The sequence below is a fragment of the Diabrotica undecimpunctata genome, chromosome 1 (genome assembly GCF_040954645.1).
Source record: "Diabrotica undecimpunctata isolate CICGRU chromosome 1, icDiaUnde3, whole genome shotgun sequence".
Lineage (NCBI taxonomy): Eukaryota > Metazoa > Arthropoda > Insecta > Coleoptera > Chrysomelidae > Diabrotica > Diabrotica undecimpunctata.
Window position 1 is genome coordinate 134,046,846 of NC_092803.1, and position 24,678 is coordinate 134,071,523.

General features: G+C 31.5%; 1 protein-coding gene across 1 annotated transcript in view; it reads right to left on the reverse strand.

Annotated features, from left to right (window-relative positions):
* The window catches only part of CARPB (Carbonic anhydrase-related protein B), a 348,667-nt gene that overhangs the window by 318,697 nt on the left and 5,292 nt on the right, over positions 1-24,678 (reverse strand). Inside the window, exon 2 of the mRNA XM_072519892.1 lies at positions 1,478-1,669. Coding sequence (XP_072375993.1) covers positions 1,478-1,657 — 180 coding nt within the window. The 5' untranslated portion in view covers positions 1,658-1,669. The remainder of the gene's footprint in view (positions 1-1,477; positions 1,670-24,678) is intronic.

A 24,678-nucleotide genomic window follows, 5' to 3' on the forward strand; every position in this document is an offset into this window, starting at 1 on the left:
TTTCATCGCCATTTATAACACGTAAAGGGTCGTGAAGAATATCAATGTAACCTTTACGATGCAAATATTCTTGAACAGAACACCGGTAAACCATTTTATTATATCTTTTTCAGACACAACTGAACAGCGTACCGTTACCGCTTCTAAAGTTCCCTCACTTAAATCTGGGTGTCGCTTTAAAAATAATCTATACCAACCTATTTTGACTTGAAGATCTGAAGATCTTGTTCTGTATATTTTTTTTAATATGTTTTTTCTTCTCGGATATTTGGCATTTTTTAATCTGAAATTAAAAATTATTTAATACTAATAATTAAATTTTGTAACAACTAAATAATTGTAATTTTATATACAAATCCGAACAAAAAATATATTCTTATTACACATTACAGTTATTGGCCACCCTGTGGTTTAGTGATTGGCAGTCGGCCAATCACTGGTTATTGCCTTACAGAATAAGAAAAACTGCTTAAAATATTTTATCTTGGACCAAACTAAGCCAAAAAAAGCCCAAATTGTAATAAATATTTTAATTTAAAGTAGGTACAGCAATTGGTTGGAAGGTAAATCATTATAACACGGACATACTTAAGATGCAGTGCTTGGCCACTCAAATTTAGCGACAAAACTTCATATCTTTACTATTAAAATCACTGATAATGTAAGATATACCCCACTAAACCGCCATAAAACATTGATATACCCAGACACATAATACTATTAGCCAAGATAACTCACCTTGTGAATAGCCTTCCTTAACGAATTCTTAAAAAAACTCTTAAAACTGGATCCACTTGTTAAGCTTCGAACAAGACGCGCCGTAACAACTAGATAGTACTATCACCATTAACTGACAGAGATGACAGCTAGACCATATAGCAATGTTGCCAATTTTGAATGCAAATGAATTTATTTCCTTATAGTTTCTGAAAATATTAATATTTCGGATTTTTGTGAAAGTGGCCAATCACTAGAGACCGGCCAACAACTATACCCATTACCTCATTAAACATCATAGAAACTACTGTACGTGGTAACAAATAGAGTAAAATTACGTCTGGACCTCTAAGCCCAGACATAAGGATTGGTTCTTCCTAATTCTCTATTGGGAAAGTAAATATTTTAAAAGTCTGTAACGGTTCTTCTGCATTTTAGTGAAGCCTTGTTATATTAAAAGTAAATATCAGGTATATTTAGATTATCATCATCCAACAGCACTGAAAAATATTTTTTGAAAAATTCAAGTATATTTCGCCTATTATTATATTTTACGAATTAATCATTCTAAAAATGAATTTTGAAGTAAGGTAAACTTATGATCAAGTTTGGCTATAAATTTTATTGATATTTCAGAATTTATTATTAAAAGTTCTATGAAAAGGTTTTAAATATTTCTTATTTTTAAGGGCAGTGTATTACGTGTTAAATAGCACTGCACTACAACTTCTTTCGCCATTATTTACATTTTTCCACTTACCTCGGCAGGAAAGGCATATCCATTTATGGAATGTTCAGAGCCGAACTGGTCGTGAAGGCCGTAGTGAATGTGTATCTCCTGAAATTGATATTTATACGATAAGGGACCTCCGGTCACATTGATGTGTTCCCTGGTATCGTTCTCGACGGTGAATATCACACTGTGGCCGGTATTCATCATTGATCCGCTCACCTGTAACAAGAATGTGGATGTTATAGCAACAATTTGTATTCAAAGGAAAATGCTTAAGTGGGGTTTTTCTGAAGGACTTTTTATATAATGGAATAGATGGAGGATGTTTCTGTTATATGCGGTTGAAAGGAGTTTTAATATGGAAATATTTTTATGGAGGCATCGGCATTTCGACCAAAAAAAAGTTATATATAACATAAATAATTATCCTAATACCTTAAGCGTATCGCACGTTATTGTATGAACAAAAATAAAATATACTGATTACTAACGCACCATACACCAAATTATACACCTTATCCATGTAAACAAGCTTTATAATGATTCTGCAGATCCAGAAATAGAGTTCATGCTACAATCATTAAGTGGGGCTAGAGACCTATAGATTGTCGAAAAATGCCCTAAAAAGTAAAATAATGCATGGCGTAAGATCAAAAGGAAGACCACGGAAAAGATGGGAGGATGAAACGGTAGAAGACGAGAAAAATTTGCTAGAAGTGACAACTTAAAGAAAAGCGGCGCAGGACAGGCCATATTAAAGGTACAGTTAGGATTATGCCAAGGCTGGATTTTAGCTGTAGCGCATTTGCATGAGATAGAGAGAAAAAGAGAGATTCTGAAATATATTTAAAATGTTGTAGCTTTAAACGTTGAAAATACATTATTATGTGTTGTTCCCTAATATTTCGCAATAGATTTGTTTTTATTAAAAATTACCCATTTTTTATGTTTTCTAAACTGGAATTTATGTTTTTATTTTAGATATTTCAATTACAGAAAAAGTTTTTTAACTCATTTAAGGCCACTGTCCTTTTAAAAGACCTCGCTACAAGCTAAGAGATGGCAGTGCTGTTTCGTGTAACAAGAAGCCATTTTATTAAAAAAAAATTAACAATTATTGTATAAATCTGGTGTTCTCTGTAGAATTTTTGAGGTTACCCGAAAGACTCTTACAGTTTCCAAACATGACTGATAGAAGGTGAGTAAAATATATTATTAGGATTGCTTAATTTCAAAGATACTTTAGGTATGTATTTAAAATGCCTTAATTATTATATGTAAAAAGTTATATAATAGAAAAACTAATATTATTTTTGTATATTGGCTATCAAAATTTGGTGTTCTTTATAAAGAACGATACCGTTTTTCACTATAATAAATATGAATATTTTTTAGGTAGGTAATGGACAAAACCTCTGACTTTAAGTGAGTTAATGGACGAGATAGAAAATCTATCAGATAATTAACTTTCTGACGACATAATTATTTTTCCACCCAAAGATGGGGAAGAGACTGATAAGGACAGCGGTGACGAAGATGCTGTGATGATGAAATAAGTAACTTGTCAAGAAATCAATTACGAGTAGAGGTAGAGATAGTCATAAATGATCCAAAAATCCATACCAAATCCGATATTAATGAAGATGAAGACGACATCCCTTTGCCGCACTCTAAAAAGAATACGTCAAAGTCTAAAAAACAAGTAGCTTCTACAGTAAATGTGAAACAACAGAAGAGCAAACGCTGCAAAAACTATCGATGAACCAAGAGAGATATACATAGCAAGATTTTAAGTAAGAGTATAATAGAAGGTCCAAAAAACATTATTTCCCCGGTAGATATTTTTTTATATTTTTTGATGATACAGTTATTCAGATGCTTGTTAAATTTTCAAATATGTACGCCAATTTACTTAACCGTAAAGGTAATATTACATCAAACGAATTTAAATGTTTTATTGGAATTTTATTATATTATAGTGGATATATGAGTGTTCCTAGGCGAGATATGTGCTGGGAAAAATCTCCTGATTCTATTCACGATCTTTTAGCTAATGCAATGTCTAGAAATCGTTTCAGATTTATCATACAAAATATTCATTGCTGTGACAATGCAAAATTGGATACACAGGACAAATTTTCAAAAGCACAACCACTGATTGATGTAATAAATCAAAAATTATACGATTTAGCACCGACAGAAGAACACCACAGCTTGGATAAGTCAATGGTTCCGTATTATGGAAAACATAGATCCAAGCAGTTTAACCGTGGTAAACCTGTCAGCTGGAAATATAGGTTTTGGATGGGGACTACTAGGCTAGGTTATGTAGAGTGGTTTGATCCATATCAGGGATCTTTATCCACTATTCAAGATAAATATAAACTTGGTTTGGGACATAGTGTTGTCTTACAATTTTTTGATGCCCTAGAAGTTAGGACTTCCAAATTACCATATGATATATATTTTGACAACTATTTTATCACGCTGCTGTTTTTGGAAGAACTTATATCAAGGGGGTGTAAAGGAACATGTACAATAAGAGAAAATTGTCTGGGTAAAGATTGTGATATTGAAGGTTCAGACACACTGAAAAAGAAAAAAATGGGTTCGTTTGACTACTGCACGGCAGAGGAAAGTGAAATAGTAGTTTGCAAATGAAATGACGATAATGTTGTTTCCATAATATCCAATCACAATCAGATGTATCCAACAAAACAAGTCCAACGGTATTCTGAAAAAGAAAAAAAGAAGGTGCTTGTTGATCAACTTAATTTAATAAAACAGTATAATGAAAATATGGGTGACGTCGATCGGGTAGATGAAAATATCAGCTACTACAAAGTAGCCATCTGTGACAAGAAATGGTATTTTTCCATAATAAGCCCATAGTGGATCTAGCGTAACAAAATGCCTGGCAACTCCAGAGAATTAGTGGTGGTAAAATGGATCATTTACAGCATCGTCGCACAATTACAGTGGGGATTATTGAATCTTTTAAAAAGACAACAAAAAGAGGACCTAGCAAACCTTCAGCCAATTTGCATAGTCACTCAAGATACGATCGGATAGACCACCTTATTGTCTATAAAGACACTTAAACTCGTTGTGCTGCTTGCACAAAAAATGTAATTTTTGCTGCAATAAATGTAAAGTAACACTACATCCAAAACACGGTTTTCATAAATATCATACAAACTAGATATTTAAGATTTTTTTATTTTAATTTGTTGAAATAATTAGAATAAAAAACTTTGTTTTAAAATTTTGGTACTTTTAATTATTTGTTATTCACAATCATTGATTATACCACCGGGCTTTTAAAAGGGCCACCTTTTTTAAAAAATATATCGTAATTTTTGCAAAATTTCTTCCATACTTTATTTCTGTCAACTTTAATAGGCCAGGAATATAAATATCTCATCAATATAGGAGAATAAAAGTTTCGGTCTTAAATGGGTTAAGTATTGTAGTGAGATTAAATAAAACGAGCTGTTCGAATTTATATAAATATATTTATTTATAAGTATACAGTTCGGTACTCTCTTAACATCGTTACTGATATATACCAAAAGTACTATTCTACAATCATCTTGAGTAGTCCCACCTCTAATTCGTTGTTTGACGGTCGATCCTCCCATGCGATCGAGACATCTGTCGAAAGATCTTGATTTTCGTTCGAGATGCAACCGTTACGTGGCCACGCTGAATGCGTGTTTGTAACAGTATTTTACAAACTATCACCATATATTTATTGATTCAAAAATTCTATGATTAATATGTTTAAAAAAATAGAAAACGGTTTAAGAGTAAACAGACCTAGTGGTAAGCAAACGTATAAAGGTACTTTATAAAAATAAAAGGAGGCATGTTAGAAATACTTTTCTAAGAACTATAATAGTATGTTTCACAATGCGTGTAAAGAGTGACAATGAGTCTAAAGAGAATTATTAAGTGAGAAAATAACTAAGTAATAAAAAACTGAAATTTGTCAAGCTACTAATTTGCGAATCACAGTGATCTACAAGCTCAATCGTTCAAATGCAAATTTCATTTGCGCAATCATTCCAATTATATCTTTCACCCTCGTCCTGCTTCGCACGTCCTCATTTCGTATATGTTTCCGTTGTTGTGTCCTAACTATATCCATTTGATTTCCGCAATTCCTCCAATTATAGTTTTTACCTTCGTCCTGCTTTGCACGCCCTCATTTCGTATACGTTCTCTCAGAGAAACTAGTAAGATATCTCGTTCGGTAGCCCTATTTGTTGTTCTTAATCTTTTGGCTGAAAACTATGTCTCCATTATTTAATAGAGGTGAAAAAGATCTATTGAATGCCCATTTCTTTTAATTTATTGGCATCTATTGGTTTTTCAACACAACCCTGACTTTTCCTACTGCTCCACAAGTCATTCAGATTCTTTTAGTTATCTCTGTCGTTTGATTTTGTTTGCCTAGTTTGATCGGGTGACCTATGTATGTATACTCTTTAACATTATATATAGTATTCTTTATCTGGAATTAATCCTTGCGTTAATAAGTCCTTCTGATACGTCCCAGAGTTCTATGGAATCCTACGGCCTTATCGTAATCCAAAAACGTCAAATGACAAGGTTCATATTATTCGTACACTTTTCTATGTCCGTATTATCTGGGGGTGTTATATGGTACTATAACCTTTGTAAAATCCCTCGTTTTTAACAGGCTGGTAACTATCGGACTTATTTTATGGTGTGCTAGTAATAATTTTGATAAGCAGTTTTTACGGATGTGGTAACAGGCTTATTGGTCTTGATCTGTAATTTTCGAGTTTTTGTTTGTCTCCTTTCTTGTGCAGTAAAAGTACCTGCGGATTTTACCAAACCTGGTTAGATTAAACACTATAAAATCAGGAAAGTGCTCATGCGATAATATTTCCCAGTGTGATATTATTCGCATCCTGTTTGGATGTATTAAAAATAAAGCACTCTCATCTACATTTTATGAAAACCTAGTTAAAAGTTAGGTGAAACTTCCAGTAAACATAACCCACCTACTGTCACTGAATCAGAAATCAATAGACGAACTCATGTGTAATCACTTATATCCATCCGGATATATAATATAAATTTGTTACAATCAAGTTTTAATTCATAAACATAACATAAATTATTCAAACATCCTTGGCAATTGGACCAGTTTCGCAATCGACAATACGTTCGAATAGCACCCCCAAAGAGGCATTTCATGCTGCCTCCAAAGTAGGTTTATCTCCAGCTGTAATTTTTTTTTGTTATTTCGTCATCTGCAGGAGATTTTTCATATTTCACCAGCAAGGTATTTTATTATTATCGCCTTATGTGTTATTGAAATAATGTATTTATTGCTCTAAAAAGGAAAACTCGTTTAATAAGCATCTTTATCATCATCATCTTTGGCTCGACAACCCTTTTTGGGTCTTGGCCTGTTCCAGGATTCTTCTCCATTCTGATCTGTTTCGTGCTTTTTTTCTCCAGTTTTTTATTTTTAAGGTTGTTATATCATTTTCTATTTGTTCTAAGTATCTCAGTTTCGGTCTTTCGGTCTTGTTCTTTTTTAATAAGCATCTACCAAATAAAAATATTAAATGACAAATGTAAAAATTTAAATTCACATATTTAGATTACGATTTTAGAGTCTTTGTATTTCTGTTAATATTTAGTTAATCATAAAATCCAAAGATTTTCCTCACGGCACCTGGAAATACGGTACCGTCACATTTTACAATAAATAAGCGGAATAACAGCGATTTGTATTCCGCCGAGATGTCGGCAAAGGAAAAGATGGCAAAATGGGGTTTTTGTTGAAAATAGTCGATCGGCTTTGAATGTAAACTCGAAGTAATGGAATATGTTACGATTATGGTGAACGTGCAAATGTTTTTATATATCTGAATGTATTTTGGGACAAAATTGAGTCCGATTTTGTTAATTTATCGAAAAACCCCATTCAAAAAAAAATATATTGTAGTTCTAAGATAAGTCAAAAATAAAATAAATATTTGTATGCAAAATACTACGAGAACATTAATTTTCTAGACCCTGTATAGGTTAAAAATTTGTAAATATAATAATTTAGAATTAAGAAGTGGTTTCCCAGAAGAGTGGACTTTTATAGTGATTTAGTTCCTAAGAACAATTTATGTAGAAAATCATTTCGGGTTTTTAAAAAAAATCTAAATACTGTTTAAAATCTTAAAAATAATTATACACAGGCTTTTGAGTAAAATATTTTAGAAATAAAGGATTAATAAACAAAACTTTTCGGTTTTGTATCAGATAAGAATTTAAAATAATGTTTTATAGACAATGTCTTTTGTACTATTTTCCTCGAAGGTAATTGTATGAACCAGACGTTGTTTTTACAAATACGATTTGCCTGTAAACAAAAAAGACATTTTATTCAGATTATCTTCTATAAATTTAGGAGAAAATCAAGTGGGTACAATACGCTTGATTTCTTAAAACTTTAAGTAGGGATTTTAGCAAAATAGATAGGAGGAATGAATGTGTGTTTGGCTATGAGAAACGAGGGAAGGAGAATAGATAGTCGATGTTAAAATTGAACGAGAAAGTTTTGAGCATTGTATTTTTACCAGCCAGAACCAGCAGTCCAGTTTGAAAACAGTGTGTTAAAAGATAAGTACAAGTTTTGTTGTTTTGTGAGTTAAGTTAGTGCAGAATAGTAGAAGGCGAACCGAGACCAAGTCGAGAATTCCAAACTACTTGTGTCCGAAGAGATTCCAAATTCTGTGAGTAAAGAAATGACAAATTACATAAGATTTGCATGAGAGGCCCCAGTCGAGGCAAAAACACTTTTGGGCTGAAAGAGTGCCATTGTTATTTTGAAACAGGACATTTGATATGTGGAGAGAATCTAAACGAGTACTGTTTTTCGTAATAGTTTTGCAATGAGAAACCAGAGTTCTGGAGAATTTAGACAGCTTTGTGGGAACACAATCAGGAGAATCAATAGGTGTCCGTCGGAAAATATCGCGGATATTATACTAAGTGACATAGAAATCCGAACACCCAGTTTAAATGATTTTATTTCAATAAAATTTGGTGTAATTTATTTATCTTACTGAAAAAAACAAGTGACAGAGTTTTTAGCCTTATCAGTTGGAGATTCCGGTTTTTATACTTTTTGTTATTAAATTCACTAACAATCTAAAAATGAATATTTCAGCAGCAGTTGAGATCCAAATTTGGCGGATTGTGGTTCTTAAGATTCTTTACGATTGGTTACGATGCGTAGAGTGCGGAAACCTGTACGATTTCGTCAATTTAGTGAGTTTGATAGGGGCCGTATAATGGGACTTCGGAAAGCTGAACTTTCTTTTCGGGAAGTTGCAGTTAGAGTGCAAAGAAGTGTAGACACCGTGGTTACGTGTTGTCAGGCATGGCTTCAAGAAGGCCGTACGCAAAGAGCAAGGGGCACTGGACGCCACCGTAGAACAACAGACCGTGAAGATCGCCGCCTAAGATTATTGGCCTTAAAAGACCGTTTCTCCACTACCAGCTCCATTGTAAATGAATGGTTTGCATAACACGGAAGATCTATTGGCATGCGAAGTGTTTACCGACGAATGAGAAGTTTTGGCCTGTTTTCATACCGACCACACTGGGTCCTCCCTTTAACTCCAGAACACCGCCGTGATCGTCTTCAGTGGTGCAGGAACGGTCACTCTGGAATCAGGAATGGAACAGTATTGTCTTTAGTGATGAGTCTCGATTTTGTTTAGGCATGCACGATGGTCGAGCGAGGGTTAGAAGGCGACGTGGTGGAAGGAGGAATCCACAGTTTTTTGTTGAAAGACATGTTTATCACACTGTTGGAGTTATGGTTTGGGGTGCTATGGCTTATGGTTCCAGGTCACCTTTAATCTTCATCAGAGGTAACACGAACGCGCAGCGTTATATCCAAGAAGTTCTAGAACCCCATCTTTTACCCTATCTTGACACCCTGGCAAATCCAACTTTTCAACAAGATAATGCCCGACCACATGTTGCAAGAGTCACAATAGACTTCTTTCAACATAATGATGTCACATTGTTAGCATGGCCACCAAGATCTCCCGATTTATCCCCAATTGAGCACGTGTGGGATATGATGTGTATCAGATTGCTCAATTTGCAACGTCCTCCTCAGACTCTACAAGCACTTCGAGAGGAGTTGGTGGTTGCCTGGAATGAGATACCACAAGAGGACATTGACCACCTGATCAGAAGCATGCCTAGGCGCGTTGGAGAATGCGTATCACATCGGGGTGCATCCACACATTATTAAAGGTAAAAGGGCTTTAAAGCAATGCAATCATTTTGAAATTTTAATCATTTACTTATTATGCTTCATTAAGTACTTATACAAAATTTTATTAAAATAGAATCATTTAAACTGGGTGTTCGGATTTGTATGTCACTTAGTATACATTAAAGGTCAGTTAAATTATTTGTGACAGGAGTTGTGTTTGTACCATGGGTTTTAAAATCCATATCAAGTCGCAGTTATTGTGACACAAATTCTTTATCCATAAATTCTTAAAGTTATAAATTAATTGATTTAAAGAGTAGAGATTCACAAGTAAAAATAAAATTAGTTGAAAGGAAAATTAAAATCAGATAAGTGACACAAAATTAAAATTGGTTTTCTCTTAAGAAATAATAACTAGAGCAATTTTAACATTAAATTAAATATATTTGGTTAAAAATGAGATAAGTAAACTAAGGTTTCTTTTGTTTGAAAATTAGATAAGAAATTGTGCAAGGTCTTTATATGTTTAACATGGTGTATTAAATAAATACTATTTAAAATTTTCTAAAATGTGTGTTATAGTTATACTTATATTATTATATATAGTTGTGGTAATCTGAAAACTGCATAGTACGCATAGTTAGTGCGAAAAGAACAGTATTAGGTCGAGAACAATATTTTTAAAAATAATAACTGCCTGAAATTTTATACCTTACATTCCCCTATTAATTTATTACTAACCGTTAATAAAATCTAAATAAAAAGGGCTTTTAAAATTAAGTACAAAATGAATATTTTGTGGGATATTTGAGTCAATTAATAATAAAAACCAACTTTTTGTTGTCTAAAACAACAGAAATAAAATAATGCATTTATGTTCGTGTGTGACAGTTTTCACAATAAACTCAGATTTTATAAACGGCTTTGTGACTTTGAATATATTTTAGCCCGTTATATTTATAGCAAAATGTACGTGCATTTTTATTGTATACGGAAATAATTTTAAGCTTGCAGTGCTATCACCTGGTCTCAAAGAAGGACCGTAACTATTTGATGTCAATAGTTAGTGAGTGACCTATTTCGCTATTTAGACTGTTTTAAAAAATTGCTGATAGACAGTTTGTTCAATTAGCTTTTGTAATTTTACCAAAAGTAAGGACAGCCACTTATATCATTGTATTTCTAGTGAATAAAATATTATTTTTTTTCTTTATGGAATAAAAAATAAACTATAAAGAATAGCAATCGGAATCAGATATTACTATTTTGCATAAGAAATGTATATTATACAGAGTCGTCCTTAAGTAAATATACAAACAAAAACCGTACATTCTGCACTTTAAAATATTACGATTTAAGCTAACTTGCTTTAATAAAATGTTGATATTAAGAAAGATACAGGGTGTTAAAGTGGAAATTTAAAATTATATCTGTCGCTATAACTTGTAAATATTTATGGACTAAAATTTACAATTGGATGCTCTAAGTAGGATAAATAATAATTTTATACATACTTTCATGTAACTGATATAGGGCGCCACATATGCCACATGTGTAACATAAATTTGCTCTTAACTTTTTTGCTCTTTAAGTTAGCTTTATTTGTGTTAAAAATTATTAAAGATACATTATTTCTACAAAAAAAAAACAGAATACTTGTTAATAACTTCAAAATTTAACCGTTTTTGAGATAATTGCATTTTATAAGTCAGCTGCGTAATAATTCTTAGTTGTGATATTTGTGCGGTAAACCACTGAATACCTGTGAATAAGCATAATTAATAGTTTATTCTTATTAAAATAACTCAAAGATGATAATTTAACATCACACATTGCTTTGTAACGGCTGCTACATGTCATATTGGAGAGAAGCTTTTATCTCTTTAGGTGCCGTGTCCGTATTCAGACGTTGGCCGTCATCATGTTTACAATTTCCTTTTTCTATCGCTTCTATAAGTTCCTGTACTGGCGTTGTATTTTTTCTTTATTGTAAAGTGCTGAGAACCCAAAATATGTGGTTTATGCAAGATGGTACACCACCACACTCTAGAGAGATGGCAGTGAGAACATACTCAAATACAACTTTCCTGAACGTTGAATTGTCCGTGGCAGTCATATTCTTTGGCAATGTGGTCAGATATTGATATAATTATTTAATTCTTAAAAAATCCTAAATGAACACTTAATATTAATTACGTAAATCGTTTACCCATTTTTATTAGGACAATTAGAAAATAGAGCACAAGTATTGAATAAAACATATGTGTCTTCTTTTGGTACAAATCTAACCTTAAAGACTCAGCATTTTTACAATAAAATCATCGTTGGTTTAATAACCGATATTTTTATTAATATATAGTAAACACACAGGCAATTCAGTTCAGCATAATATTATTTCGTTAGTTAATCATAATGGTCTATTTGTTCGAGATATAATTACAGTTACTCGTAAGCTGTAACGTAATCATATAAATAAGTAATGTCATCGATACGTCATTCAAATGTTGATATTAAGAAAGACACAGGGTGTTAAAGTGCAAATTTAAAATTTTATTTTTCGCTATAACTTTCATGTTTGTAAACATTTATGCATAACAATTTAAAACTGCATACTTTTAAATATGAGAAATTATAATTTGATGCAAACTTTGATGTAGCTGATAGAGGGCGCTACATATGCCACAAATGTGGCATAAATTTGCACTTAACTTTTTTCCTCTTTTAGTTATATGTATTTGTGACCAAAAATATTAAAGATACATTATTTTAACAAAAAAAAGGTATACCTTTTAATAACTTCAAAACTCAAAAGTTTTCGAGATAATCGCATTTTACAAATCAGCTGCATAATTCTAATAAGAGGATTAATATAAAGGATTTGATAAAATAGGATTTGACAAAAAAACAGAATAATATGATTTTACATCAAACATTTCACGTTTTATGTTAAATTAAAGTCACAATCAAAGCATTTTGTTTACAAACCAAATTTAGAAATAGTTAAACTAAATAACACAACTTTTTGTCAAAGTTAGTGTTCGATATAAAAAAGGTATACCTTTTAATAACTTCAAAACTCAAAAGTTTTCGAGATAATCGCATTTTACAAATCAGCTGCATAATTCTAATAAGAGGATTAATATATAGGATTTGATAAAATAGGATTTGACAAAAAACAGAATAATATGATTTTACATCAAACATTTCACGTTTTATGTTAAATTAAAGTCACAATCAAAGCATTTTGTTTACAAACCAAATTTAGAAATAGTTAAACTAAATAACACAACTTTTTGTCAAATTTAGTGTTCGATATGTCCACCATTTTCTTTAATTCATTTGTCAATATATTCCATAACAGATCGTCTCATATTAAATAGCATCATTGGTTCTAAAGAAACTGCTGCAGTATTTATTTCTTCCCATAGTGGGTTGCGAATGTTTATGGGATTCTTATAGACACGTTGTTTTAATATGCCCCATACCAAAATCAAACGGAATAAATTCTGGGCTACATGGTGGCTATAATGTATAATGGATGAATATATTCTTTTGGATACATATCCAAATGTTATGGTATAATATGGAACTACATCTTATTTGTCGCAGAGGTTAAATAATGTATTAAACTGTGATGTATCTCATTAATTGGTTACTTATGTACACACGAAATAACCTATCGATGACATTACTTTTATATTTATATGATTACGTTACAGCTTATGAGGAACTATAATTACATCTCGAACAAATGGACTAGTATGATTAACTAACGAACTAATATTATGTTGAACTAAATTTCCTTTGTGTTTACTATATTTATAACAATATCGGTTATTAGGACAACGATGATATTTTTGTAAAAATGCTGAGTCTTTAAGGTTAGATTTGTAGCAAAAGTATTATGAAACAAGACACATATGTGTTATTCAATACCTGTGCTTTAGTTTCTAATTATCCTAATAAAAATAGGTAAACAATTTACGTAATGAGTAATAAGTATTATTTTGGGTTTTTTTATAAATTAAATAATTATATCAATATCTCAACACATTGCCAAGGAATATGACTGCCACGACCAATCCAACGTTCAGAAAAGTTGTATTTAAGTATGTTCTAACTGCCTTCTCTCTAGAATATGGTGGTGTGCCATCTTACATAAACCACATATTTTGGGTTTTCAGCATTTTATAATAGGGAAAAAGTAATACAACGCCAGTAGGTACAGAAACTTAAGAAGCGATATAAAAGGGAAATTGTAAACATGATGACGACCAACGTCCGAATAAGGACACGGCACCTAAAGAAGAAGATGAAGAATATTTTCTCCAATAAGACATTTAGCAGCCATAACAAAAATTTTGTAATGTTACATTATCATCTATAAGTTGTTTTTATAAGAATAAACTATGAATTATGCATATGCTTTACCGCACCAATATCATAACTAAGAATTATTATGGAGCTGACTTATAAAATGCGATTATCTCGAAAACGGTAAAATTTTGAAGATACTAACGAGTATATCTTTTCTTTGTAAAAATAATGTATCTTTAATAATTTTTAACAGAAATAAAGCTAACTTAAAGAGCAAAAAAGTTAAGCTCAAATCTATGCCACATATGAGGCATATCTGGCGCCCTATATCAGTTACAAAAAAGTATCTATAAAATTATAATTTGTCCTACTTAAAAGCATCCAATTGTCAATTTTTGGCCCAAACATATTTACAAACGTAAAAGTTATAGCGAAAAATAAAATTTTAAATTTCCCTTTATCCCCTTTATCTTTCTTAATATCAACATTTTATTAAAGCAAGTTGGCTTAAATCATAATATTCTAAAGTGCATAATGTACGGTTCTGTTTGTACAATTACTTAAGGACCACCCTGTACAAGTAACCAATAAACAAGATATATCACAGTGTAATACATTAATCAACCTCTGTAAAAAATAAGATGTAGTTCCATAATATACCACAAGATTTGAATATGCATCCAAAAAAATACATTCATCCATTATATATTGTAGCCACCACTTAGCTTAAAATTTAATCTGTGGGAATAAACTATGGGAAGAAATAAAGACTGCAGCAGTTTCTTTAGAACCAATGAAGTTATTTAATATGAGACAATCGTTTATGGAATATATTGACAAAAGAGTTAAAGAAAATGTTAGACATATCGAACACTTACTTTGACAAAAAGTTTAATGGTATTTACTTTAACTGTTTCTTAATTTGGTTTGTAAATAAAATGTTTTGATCATGGCTTTAATGTAATGTAAAACGTAAATTTTTGATGTAAAATCCTATTATTCTGTTATTTTGTTAAATCCTGTTATTAATTATCCTGCTGACATATTTATTTTATTTAATATTTCGTTAACTGTTGACTTTAGTTAAAGGTATTTTATACCAAAATTCAGAAGTATTATTGTTTTTGTCTATTTTTCCTTCGTTGCCTGGAGTAATTGCGTTAAATCAGAATTATGCAGCTTATTTGTAAAATGCAATTATCTCGAAAACTGTTGAGTTTTGAAGTTATTAACAGGTATACATTTTTTTGTTAAAATAATGTATCTTTAATATTTTTTATCACAAATACAGGTAGTTTAAAGAACAAAAAAGTTAAGTGCAAGTTTATGCTACATATGTTGCATATAAGATGCCCTCTATCCGCTACGTCAAAGTATGCATCGAATTATAATTCCTTATATTTAAAAGTAACCAGTTGTAAATGTTTATACATAAACGTTTACAAACATGAAAGTTATAGTGAAAAATAAAATTTTTAATTTGCAATTTAACACCCTGTATCTTTCTTAATAATAAAATTTTATTAAAGCAATTTGGCTTAAATCGTAATATTTTAAAGTGTAAAATCTACTGTTTGTTTTTGTACAATTAGTTAAGGACCACCCTGTATATGTCACCATCATCACCATCCACCCTTTTGCGTCTAAAGTTTACCATAGGCCTCCCCTAATTTCTTTTAGTTGTGTTGGTCTTAAGCTTTCTGCAGACAATTTCCAGTGATTCATTTCACGGCGTTGGTCCATCATATATGTGGTCCACCTCTGCTTCTTCTGGCAGCTCGTCGTCTCCACACTGTAATTTTTTGGGTCCCCGGTCCGTCATATAAAAGAGTGTTTTGGCGTTATAAGTCATGGCTGGAAGCACACATTAAGCGAACATCTTCTTTTTCAAATAATGTGGCTTGCTGCTATTGAAAAAGTCTGATAGAGCTCTATATGCGGCCCAATATATATGTGCGGGTAGTATAATTGTTCGTTTTGCACAATGATATAGCATATTTGGTTTTAAACTCCTCCACATTTTTACATAAGTGCGTCTAACTACCATTAATCATGATTCATTCCAAATGCTCATTCCAAGTAAAGTCTAATATTACCCCAAGTTACTTTACTCACGAAGATTATGAGGAATATAAAGAAAAAAAAAAAAAGGTTAAAATAGCTGTGAAAGCAGAAAAAGAAAGGTCATGGAAAAAGTTTGAACTAAAAATGACAAATAATTATAGAAAAAACCAAAAACTCTTCTATGGCGCATTAAAACAGCTCAGACAAAAAAAAGAACACATGATGCCGAAAAGACAAGAATGAAAAGGTAATAACAGAAGAAAACCAAATAATGGAAAGTTGGAGAGAACATTTTAAAGAGCTAACTCATACAGGCGTAGGCAACATAGTGGAGATACAAGAAATTAATGAAGAACAAAAAGTAGAACCCATAACAACAGAGGAACTAGAAAAGGCAATTGAAAGAGTCAAATTAGCAAAGCACCAGCCAAGGATGATATCACCCCTGAAATGATAAAATTCATGGGAATAGAGGAAGTGGACAGCATGAAAGAACTAATGAATGATATCATAAAGAGAGCAGAAATACCACAGGACTGGAAGAAAGACATTATATTACCAATACACAAAAAGGGCGACAAGAGAAACTGTAATAATTACCGAGGTATTACTATATCAAGTATTCCTGGAAAGGTATTCGCAAGAATAATAGAAACAAGAATAAAAACCCAAATAGAACCAACTATGGAAGATACACAATGTGGATTCAGGAAGGACAGAAGCACGCAAGACCACATATTCACAATAAGACAAATAAGTGAAAAAGTAATCAATAAAAATAGAGAAATACATATATGCTTCATTGATCTGGAAAAGGCGTTTGACAAAATACAAAGAAAGGACGTATGGAGGACATTAAAGGAAAGAGGAGTTGACAGGATAACAATTGATGTAATAAAGGATATGTACAATAATATTACAAATACGGTGAGAACCAACAACGAGGAATCCGAAGAATTTACTACAAGTCAAGGCGTCAAACAAGGATGCATGTTGAGCCCACTGCTGTTCTCAGTGGTACTGGATGAAGCAATAACGAAAGCCAAGAGAAGAATGAGAAAACTAACATTAGGATACTGGCAAATGAAACAGACTCAACTATCAGAGCTTCTATTTGCAGACGACATGGTTTTGATAGCAGAAAACAAAGAAGACCTACAGAACAACCTTGAAATCCTAGAAGAAGAACTGTCAAACATAAATATGAAAATAAATACAGAAAAAACAAAAACAATGATAATTTCAAATAAGAGAAAGACACACGCAATACAATTAAACGGAAAACAACTAGAACAAGTGAAACATTTTAAATACCTAGGAGCAATAATTGAATCAAACGGTAAACAAGACATGGAAATAAACGAGAGAAAGGGACGAACAGGAAGCTTATTTAACACTATGAAAACAACATTTTTGGGGAAAAAAGAAATACCGGAGAAGGTAAAAACGGCAGTCGTTAAATTAGTAGTTAGACCTACAATCATGTATAATAGCGAGTCATGGACATTGACTGGGAGACGAAAATCTCGAGTCAATGCTATGGAAACGAGTTTCCTGAGGAAAATAGCAAACAGAAAGAGGACAGACAAAATACGAAACAAAACAATCAGACAAAACCTAAAACTAGAACCAATAAACGAAAAAATAGTAGAGGGGCAACTAAGATGGTTCGGGCACGTGTGTAGAATGTCGAATAAAAGATTAACAAAACGAGTGTTTGAAACGAGAATGCAAGGGAAAAACAAACGAGAGGAAGACCAAGAGTTAGGTGGGTAGACGAAATCAGAAAAGAAGTTGAGAAGAAAGGATTGACATGGTCTAACACAAGACCGGATAGCATGGAGACAACAGTACAAAACTTAACCCCACCAGCCTTACACCTAACGGTAGAAAGGCTTAGGACTAAGTAAGTAAGTAAGTACTTTACTCACCAGATTTTATTGTGTGTCATTCAAGCTTAGAGGACCCAATCGCTCTAAATTCCCTTTTCTGGTCAATTTTTATAGCTCAGGTGCCTGTGGATAAGTCAGCTATCCAGCTAGTCCAGCCATGATCAAATTTAACAACGGTTTAGCTGTGTTTGTGGTCATCATTTTTCATGTCCTTTCTCCCATAGCAATACGGTCATGTCTATTTGAAATATTAGTTAAAAATGAATAATAAAAATTACAAATGACGGCCTCTATATATTTATAAGTCGCAAGGTACAACAAAATATCTACTTTGTGCCAGTACTTTGTACAATACTTTATAACGTGTACTAGTAAGAAATCCCAAAAACAGTTAGCAGATGATTTTAGAGCTATGGCTTAAGCTATATTTAAAAAATAATTTGATAGAAAAGTTGGAAGAAACCCAGATACCTCAGACGGCGAGTTAAGGGAAAAACAGAGTACGATACTAAATTGGAAGTTGATCTAAAGGACGAAAATCAATATACGCTTAATTCCGATAGAAACGGTGACATCGGAAACAGTTCAGATCTTAATAAAGACAATGATTATTTTATAGGAAAAGATAAAAAACTAAATGGCATAAAAAATCTCTTGTTAGCAAATTATTTCAAATTAAAAAAATATTTTCAAGATATTTCGTATACCAAAACTTTGTGCGAGAGATATTGTTACGGAGCTAAGTGCTTTAAATAGTAATTTACGTAACAAGTTCTGAAAGTGATGTTTTATGAGACGAGTAGGTAGTTTCCAGGGCGAGCCGTAGACGAGTCCTGAAATCCTGTAAGTCTCGTAAAATTACTCTAGGATCGTATTACGTACAATATTTTTTCTGCAGCCGTTTTGTATGTTAAAATGAATATATGGATAAACGTTACTTATGAACTTTTATTAAACACTTTAAAGTTACTCTCGTGAATTCAACATTAGAAAAATCTACTTATGAATATTAATAACACAATTATAACAATTATTTAGATTGATTTTGTTAGGAATATGAACAGAAGTGGCTGTATTGAAATTAGTGTGGACGTGTCAGTACTTTTACTATTTTTTGAGAACTTGGTTGCGGCCATTTTCAATCTTTGGTTTCCTAACATCATCTGATATCATTTCTGCTTCACTTTCACAGCTGATTTCCATTTCTTGATATTAAAAAACGAAAAACTGAGCGAAAACATTCGAATCTTAAATGACAAGCGTTGTCATAATATAATACAAAGTTGATGTTATTGCCAAAGCCGTTACCTAGCTACCCAAAATCGTCCCGAAAGTGAAAAAATTAGTTCTAAAAGTAGCTACTTTCGGTACGAGTTGTGTAAAATAGTACTTTCGATTTAATAAATCATACCGAAAGTTTTATTTTCGGGACAGCTGCAGAAAAAAACTTTTTACAAATGAAATTATAGAGAAAATGTAGTTAAGTGTACAAACTTGCAGAGTTGCAGATTGCAAAAATTAAATTACAAACATACAAGACGGGCTAAAAATATCACTTAACAGAACGTGAATAACACACTTATTCCCAAACATGGTCGTGTCTCTCGTGAATAATAATTGTTTACTCCTTAAAATTTTCACCTTTAAATTTAATTTACATTTAAGATACAATATGTTCCTTTACTAAAAATTGTACTGTTTTCCTTGAAAATGCGAAAAAAAAATCTTTTTGGTTGTAAATTAGTCTTAACTTATGCGTTTTTATTCCAATCTAATAAATTAATTGCCAAATTTCTCTTTGTATATTGAGCGGCCGTTAATGGGTTAATATCATATAAAGAATAAATTTGCCGCAAATTTACTTTACTTATCTCAAAACTATTTTAAAGTTAATAATAAAGTCTATTTAATATATTCACAAGAAATAGAGCACACTACGCCTATGCACATATTTAATGTATAACGAATAAACTAAAATATCTAATTTCTCTCATTTCCATTCTTTCTAAGAACGTAAATATATATAGACCAGCAAAATATTGATAAGTTTACCGGTGTTTCAAACTATTCAATGAACTTGTCTCACTATACTCGTAAATCGCACCAATTTATATTGTTACGGGGGCAAATTTTTATGAGACTATCTTACTTTTTTACATATTTACATGGGCGAAGGATACACGATAAAAATGACCCCGGTAAAAATTTACTGCTGACATTTTACATGGTTGCCGCTACCGTTTAGTTCAATTTGTAGATTAGTCACCTTTAATTGAAAATTGTCAGACTATAATAATAGGTGAGTCATACTATAGTCCTTGTAGTAAAGAAGAAAACTAGCCGAAGCTGGAGGAGACTGAACGCTATGTATATTTCTATGTATGTGTGTTTTCTGAAAATTGTGTCAAGACAGATCAGAGACGTAAACTTTTTTTATACAATAAAAACCTAATAAATATTTAGTTTATTTACATATGTAGTGACATAAAATAGTTTTCAATTCACCAGCTATCATATTTCACAACCTTTTTCCCTGACGGTTCCAAAACATTTTCTATTAATACATCATCCGACATATATCGAGCTTTTCCAAGAGGCTCTCCAATATTATCCCGTCGTGTCATGTGCTTAACTCGGGCCCTAGTGACGATTGTTGGGATTACGTAACTACCGTATGAATGTGTCTGTCGCTTCAACGGCTCCTTATTATAGATGGAGCCTTTGCGTGATACGGATAGATGAGCTTAACATTATATCATTACGTGCATCTTTCGCTCCCTGTCGGGATCTAAATACTCCAAAAAGGCTTTGAGGTTTAAGAGGGTTGACTGCTTCGGGATCGTTTAAAGGGTTTGTCGTTATGTGGACGGAATTGGCAATTATATTAATATGCTGGATATTACAAGAAACTTTTGTACTAATGTGCGATATGTATGAAATAAAACTTTTCGTTTGTTAAGGATTTTTAATACACTGCTTTTAACTGCCTTTTTAGAATTTTCTATACAGACTGTATTTTGCAATTAAATGAACACTTACACTTTGTCATAGTGTGTAATTACTTAAAATACACAATAAAACACTGAAAACTTTTGTTCTCAACACAAAATTTATTTTAAATTATTATCACTACAGTATTTCGGCCAGAGTGCCTTTCTCAAGTGATGTGTTTACACTTTAAATGAATATAGTCTTTAAATGAATAAGTGGAGGAGGGGGAACTGTTTGCCCCAAGTTGGTCATTGAGAATTATATCTGTATTTTTTACTTTGTTGATTTTCATAGATTCTAATAAAGACAGCTTAAGGGTTTTATTTTGAATGTGAAGAATTTGAAATTCGTAATTAAAAGAATGATTATAGTCTAAAAGGTGAAGTGCGTACAAATAACAACTTGGCAAATATATTAAGAACAACAAGAGCCAAAAGGAAAAGCAATTACGCAGCGGTGTGTACAAACTTAAATGTGGTGACTGCCTAAAAACTTACATCGGTCAAACTGGTAGAAATTTTATCAAACGTACAGCAGAACATAAAATAGCTTTCAATAGCAGAAAAACATAATTATTTTTTTAATGACGAATTTCAAATTCTTCACATTCAAAATAAAGGCCTTAAGCTATCTTTATTAGAATCTATGGAAATCTATAAATTAAAGAATAGACAGACATAATTCTGAATGACCAACTTAAGGCAAACAGTTCGCCCTTCCTTAACTTGTTCAGTTATAGACTATAAAGTGTAAATCATACCAAAAATAGAAAAAAAAAGGCACTCTGGTCGAAACAGCTGTAGTCGTAATATTTTAAAATAAATTGTGTGGAAGTGTTGAAAACAAAAGTTTCAGTGCTTTATTGTTGGTAAAATAAATTTCCATTGAATAACGATCAAATCCATCACTTACTTAAAATAAACATTAGCCTTAATTTAAATAATTAGGCTTGATAAAAATAAAGAATTAATATACCTAACTATTTTTATATTTAAATTTCAGTAACTTATTCCTATTGAATTTATAAACCTTTTATTAATTTAGGTATCACTAAAAATATATTAATATATTAAGCAGATTCCTTTTATTGTCTTAGTTTTTTCTTTACATGTAAAGATTGAAGATGTCAGGTGCTCATGTGCATTAATAAGAACTTAGTTTTTCTTTACAGGTAAGGGTTGGAGATATCATGGGAACTGGGCAGGTCACGTGGCTCGAATGACATATAACAGATGAATAAAACAGACTCTATAATGAAGGCCAAAAGGTGATGCCTATCGAAGCAGAGGTCGTCCTCCAATACGTTGGATTGACGCTCTAAAACGTTGCCATAGGAATTGAATGAAAGAGGCAAAGATCGAAGAACATGAAAAATTATGGGGGAGATCTATATCCAGCAGTGGACAATTGACGATTAAATGACAAATATATATTATAAATATTCACTGGTCCTGATTAAAAGGTTATTTGTGTTGTTTTTGTGGCTTTAAGTTCTGTTTCTGGGCAATGACGTTCTACTTCTGGCAGTCGGTTAAAATATATTAGACGAAGAGCAGTCATATAAATTTAATTTAGTAAGTATAGACCCGATTTAGTTGAAAAAAGCTCTATAGTCTCAAAATTACACGTTCATCAGCATCTAATACAAATTTGATAGTGTTTTTGTTAAGTTCAGTTGTATCAGACAGTTGCCTCTAATATCATTTATGTCATTTATATATTAAGACTTAGGCATTGTAAGGGGCTGACCATTCTTCTTAATTGGAATAATAATAGATTCATGCCATCTATTCTGGAATTGTTGGAAACTTTGGTCAATGTTGAAAATCCAGCAGTTTAAAAAATATGTAAGAGAGTTCTTTTATAGATGTTTGAGGTATTATTAGAACTAGCAGCGTTGATTTTAAAAGATAATAGTCCAGATTTTACTTTGTTAAAAGAAAAATGGGCATATGTAAAATTATACGTTTCAACTGATCTGTTGACAGTAGCAGAGACGGAGTGAAGAGGGAGACCTGGAAAGTTCTTATTTTTTAATTAATCTTCGAAGTAAACTCTAAGAATATTTGCGATAGCCTGATGTGCAATTTTTTAGTAATTAAGTAACTTTTTATTCGGGATCTGAAGATGGGCTAAAATTGTAAAGCCATAAAGCGTTCGTCCAAGTTACAATAAATCCAATTTTAAGTCTTCTTTTTTTTTACCTATTGAAATTAAACTGATATTATTCAAAAAATTCATCATATGAGCATATACAAAGATAAACCAAAAATATGTAGGGTTGACTAAACTGTAATAATAAATCCACCAGTTTTTCTTCATATATTTGTTAGTTAGGAGCAATATTATATGCTACATACTGTAACTTTATTGGGACCAAGCAGCTATGTGGGGTGTGGCAATAATATAAATATCGCTAGAGGTAAATATAAAGACACCTTCACTAGCTCTAAGGTATTTGTCTCTATGCTTTAAGTTTTTTAAAAGGTAATGGTAGTATATTTTAAAGTAGGTTTCTTAGAGATAAAGAAGAAGATGGAGATAAAGATAGAGAAAATCGGGATTATAGAGAGAGCGTAGTATGTCTATATGAAATGAGGGGATAGAATGTAGCGTTATAACTGCTACATTGCCTGCTTTCTTTCTTATGTTAATATATTTCGTTAATTCTATTCTCCAATTTCCATATCTTCTGTCATAATTCATATTCTTCTATATCCTCCATTGTATCTCTTATTTTTCTAAATATTTTCTCAGATATAGATTGTATCAGAATTATGTCGTTACTTAATTGATTCATTATTCTCTTTTCATTTTTACTGGTGTTTGGTATAAAAACCAGTTGGCGTGCAAATCTATCTTCTTTATATATATATATATATATATATATATATATATATATATATATTTCAGTATCTATCTTTCCTATTTTCTTAATAATCATCATTTTTATCTTTTACTCAAGTTTCTAAAGAATGAATTTTATTTTCATCTCTATTTCTGTTACTTTGGAACGAGAGGTGCCATCTTTATTCTCTGTTTAGTTTAATGCTAGTGACAAAGACTCCTTTTTGTTGACATTTCCCCCTTCCCGTTCGATATAAAAGTCGATATAATGGCTTTTATTTCTAAAAATGTCGATTTTCTTCATGACTTCTGTAAAAGTATAATAACCAATTGTTGTGTCGTCTCCTGAATTAGGAGGTAAGGGTATAATATATTTTATCGGTTTCCTGATTCTACCTGTTGTATAAAAATCTTTTATAATTTTAACTTTGAAAATTCTCATTATTTATGATTATCGTATGTAAGTAGGTACATATTTTTGTGAATATTTCTTATCTTTTTTATTTTATATAAAAAACTAGCGATAAGAAATATATAGTTTCTTTAATATAGTATGTAAAAGTTTTACGAATATTTTTACAGTTTTAAATATTAAATTTAAATCCTTAATAATATCTTTTGATTTTAATAATAATTAACTTTTGACAAACTACCATTTCTGTATAGAAATGTTTCTAAATTCTAAATTATCTAGCTTTGCAATAAATATATCTTGTCATTTTTACCGAATCCGCTTTTTAATTAATATTAGAATATTTCAGTTGTAAAAAGTAATTACCATTTGCTTTAAAATATTATATATCCTTACTTTTACTTATTTGCTTTTGATAAATACAAAAAGAAGA